Raw genomic sequence first — 3,519 nt, forward strand, 5'->3', positions numbered from 1 at the left:
TGTGTCCCTAACGTTTAAATCGTCCTATTTGTATCCCTAACGTTTGTAAAAGTGATTCAATGTTATTCTGCCATCAATTACACATCATGAGCGCTTTAGTTTGAGTTTTAAAAATCTCTTCTTGAAATTAGAATATAAATGTCTAAGATAGAATTGATGATCTACTCCGAAAAATAGCTCATCAAATGTTAAAACTAATTCCTACAACATTTACATAATTCATTTTTCTAGGGACATATTTGAATCTAAACATAAATAGTGGGTATAATATTAAAATCGAACACATCCAAGTGAGACTTAATTGAGAATGAATAATCCAAGTGAGAATAATTGAAAAATATAATCTGATTTGTTAGTATAATTGATAGTAGGATAACATTGAATTACTTTTATAAATGTTATGGAAACAAATAGGACGATTTAAACGTTAGAGACACAAATAAAATTTACCCCAAACATTAGGACAAAAACAATACTTTACTCTAATAATAATATCATATACCACGACACATGTTAGTGATATCCATAAAATAATTCATTTTCCAGTGTAGTGATTTATCTACCACCGAAACTGTATCAAAGGATAACACTTTGATGAAGCTCAGATAACCGTACATAATATGCAGTCAGCATCAACAACCTTGTACCAACTTCCCAGTCTCCGGGGAAAGTTTCAAACTTTGTTATCAAAAGCTCAACTTTTTCCAGTGAGCTATTTTTGCAGACCAAGAACAAGGCCTTCAGTTTCTGGGTCGGGGATGAGATCAGTGATTGCCTTAAGTGGTTCTTCTTCTTCGTATGCAGTTGATGATGGGTTTGTTACACTGATCGAATATGTGGGCAAAAGAGGAATAAATGTGGAAGATGGTTTGGTGGTGTTGCTCGATCACATACAATATGCTTGCAAGAGAATTGCAACTCTTGTGGCTTCTCCTTTCAATTCCAGCCTTGGCAAGCAAGAGGGTATTGGTGCTGCTGCTGGTTCAGATAGGGATGCTCCTAAGCCTCTTGATATTGTCTCGGTAAGTCTTCCTTCTGTGATTACTACTACTTAAATAGTTAAATCGAATGTCATTTTATAATCCTTCAGTTTCACGTGATTGACTTGGTGCCAAATTTGGTTTGGGGGATTGATACTGCTGTGTGGTTTCTGTTTCTGAGAGTGTAGTTGATTAATTGGGTTGAATATGGTATGCTTGAAAATGAGAGGGCTAAAAAAGAACCGAACGGATACGGAGTTAATCATCATTTGCATTCATCTTTTGGATAAAAAATTATGTGTTTTCCAATTAAGATAGACATGAGATGGAAGTGGAAACATAACTATATGCTTCCAGGTCTCGGAACTTGCAAGTTTCAATTCATGACTTTTGCCATGTGCATAATTAATTCCAATATAGTTCACAAGAATTGCAGCCAAATTGCCAATCTTTTGAATGCTGATAGAGAGATATACTTAAATCTTTTAAAGCTATTGTGTTCTTTGGATTACATCCTGTAAAGTAATTCAGTTTTAAGTTCTGTTCTTGCCATTTTATCTTGTTCATAGCTATGCAATTTCGTTTACTAACAGGATATCAAGGAATTAAGAAGTTAGTTTATTAATCAGTACTTCCATCATGTATTACTACAGAATGAAATTATCTTATCATCACTCCAAAAGTCTGGAAAAGTTGCTGTTATGGCTTCGGAAGAAAACGATGCACCAATTTGGATAAGTGACGATGGTCCATACGTGGTGGTAACAGATCCCCTTGATGGTTCACGAAACATTGATGCATCAATTCCAACTGGTACAATCTTTGGTATTTATAAGCGCCTTGAGGAACTAGATGATCTACCCACTGAGGAGAAAGCTATGCTGAATTCGCTCCAAAGTGGAAGTAGGCTGGTTGCTGCTGGATATGTTTTATATTCATCTGCAACTATACTGTGTACCACCTTTGGTTCCGGATCTCAGACATTCACTCTTGATCATTCAACAGGAGACTTTATCCTCACGAATCCAAGCATCGAAATTCCTCGCCGTGGTAACAAGTGTAGATAGTGTCCTTACTAATTTGCTAGTTGTTTATAACTTAACATTTGATTCTCCCTTATTATGTATCAACTTTACTTTCTTTGGTTTGCTGTTGAGTATCATTGTTCATTGCTATCTCTTCTTCTATACTTCTGTATAAAACTTGAGGTATATAGCTTAAAGATTTAATGCTTGATAAATTATGTTCTTGACAGGGCAAATTTATTCGGTGAATGATGCTCGGTATTTTGATTGGCCTGAAGGATTAAGGCGGTATATAGACACAATTAGACAAGGAAAAGGTAAATATCCAAAGAAGTATTCAGCTAGGTATATATGTTCCCTGGTGGCTGATCTCCACCGAACTTTGATGTATGGGGGCGTGGCGATGAATCCGAGGGATCATCTCCGGCTTGTGTACGAAGCAAACCCTCTTAGTTTCATTGTAGAGCAGGCTGGTGGAAGAGGATCTGATGGCAAAAATAGAATTCTTTCCCTTCAACCAGTTAAATTGCACCAAAGGCTTCCTCTATTCTTGGGGAGTTTGGAGGATATGGAAGAGCTAGAAAGTTATGACGATGTTCAACAAAGAGTGAATCCAGGTTATGAGGTTTGATAATGTGGCACAAAAGTTTTCAACATTGGTGTAAATCCGATCTGCTTCAGGAATTGTGATGCAAATATATTTTTCCCTTCTCTTGCTATTCACTTTTCTTGACTCTGCTTCCTTGAGATGACTATGGACACTGCTTACAACACTGTAGGGATATAAATTAATATGTCATCTATCATCTTATTTTGATCTGTTTGGGTCTTTGGCTGGTTTAAGTAGCAGAGTTTGGTGAAACTATATCATTCAGCAATAGCATAAATATTGCATGGTATGGTATATTTAGCAGAGAACTTACAATATTCAGAAAAAAACCTAGTAATCTAAATGAATGCGTCGTCATTGTACACATATATAGAATAATACTAATAGTGGAAATGGCTTTGAGCATATCAATATTTACATCCTGACCGCCAAAAAAGATTACAACTAAAAAAGGGGCAAAACACAATGGATATTCATCAAATATTCCATAAGTGGCACTAACCGCAGTAATTGCTTTTTCACCGCGCGCATTTTAGCATGAATCTCGGTGTCACTCTCCCTTTGTTTTGCTCTAATGAGTAATCTAATCTCTGCAGCTCTCGTCAATCGTCATCTGTTTCCACTGCCACCAGCTGACCAACTAGGGAGAAAATATATAAAAATAATAAAAGAAAATATGCAAATAAATACAAAACCATGCAATAAAAAGTAACAGTGAGGAGTTCTAGAAGGAAGAAGAACATGAAGAATTGGTAGCTAGTGGCAGGCAGATATTTTATATTGTGAAGTTGAGAGAGGCGATTATGGCAACATGCTATCCGTCTCCATCACCAAAACGACATAGTATCGCTCCGATGGCCGACCCCAATTCCAATCCGAAACCTAGCTACTCTAACGGGCCTTA

At 36.5% G+C, this 3,519-nt stretch overlaps 3 protein-coding genes across 3 annotated transcripts in view; all 3 read left to right on the forward strand.

Moving 5' to 3' along the window:
• LOC107631063 (protein EXECUTER 1, chloroplastic) overlaps positions 1–3,519 on the forward strand; it is a 21,284-nt gene that overhangs the window by 13,091 nt on the left and 4,674 nt on the right. The window lies entirely within an intron of this gene.
• Positions 578–2,747, forward strand: LOC107631061 (fructose-1,6-bisphosphatase, chloroplastic). Its single transcript, XM_016334378.2, has 3 exons — positions 578–1,022; positions 1,634–2,030; positions 2,236–2,747. Exons 1-3 carry the CDS (start codon positions 621–623, stop codon positions 2,634–2,636), a joined length of 1,200 nt encoding a protein of 399 aa, XP_016189864.1. The 5' UTR covers positions 578–620; the 3' UTR covers positions 2,637–2,747.
• LOC110270336 (KH domain-containing protein HEN4-like) overlaps positions 3,232–3,519 on the forward strand; it is a gene marked incomplete in the record, with an annotated part of 994 nt that continues 706 nt past the window's right edge. Inside the window, 1 exon segment of the mRNA XM_021119412.1 lies at positions 3,232–3,519. Within this exon segment, the coding sequence (XP_020975071.1) occupies positions 3,419–3,519 (101 nt within the window).

Source organism: Arachis ipaensis, chromosome B03, assembly GCF_000816755.2.
Source record: "Arachis ipaensis cultivar K30076 chromosome B03, Araip1.1, whole genome shotgun sequence".
NCBI classification, from domain to species: Eukaryota; Viridiplantae; Streptophyta; class Magnoliopsida; order Fabales; family Fabaceae; genus Arachis; species Arachis ipaensis.

What these genes read in the sequence shown, in the direction of transcription:
- LOC107631061 (XM_016334378.2), top strand. Translation starts at nt 621, where the DNA reads ATGCAGTCAGCATCAACAACCTTGTACCAACTTCCCAGTCTCCGGGGA. An exon ending in AGCCTCTTGATATTGTCTCG is followed by an intron (nt 1,023 to 1,633) that starts GTAAGTCTTCCT and finishes GTATTACTACAG; the next exon opens with AATGAAATTATCTTATCATC. An exon ending in CATCGAAATTCCTCGCCGTG is followed by an intron (nt 2,031 to 2,235) that starts GTAACAAGTGTA and finishes TGTTCTTGACAG; the next exon opens with GGCAAATTTATTCGGTGAAT.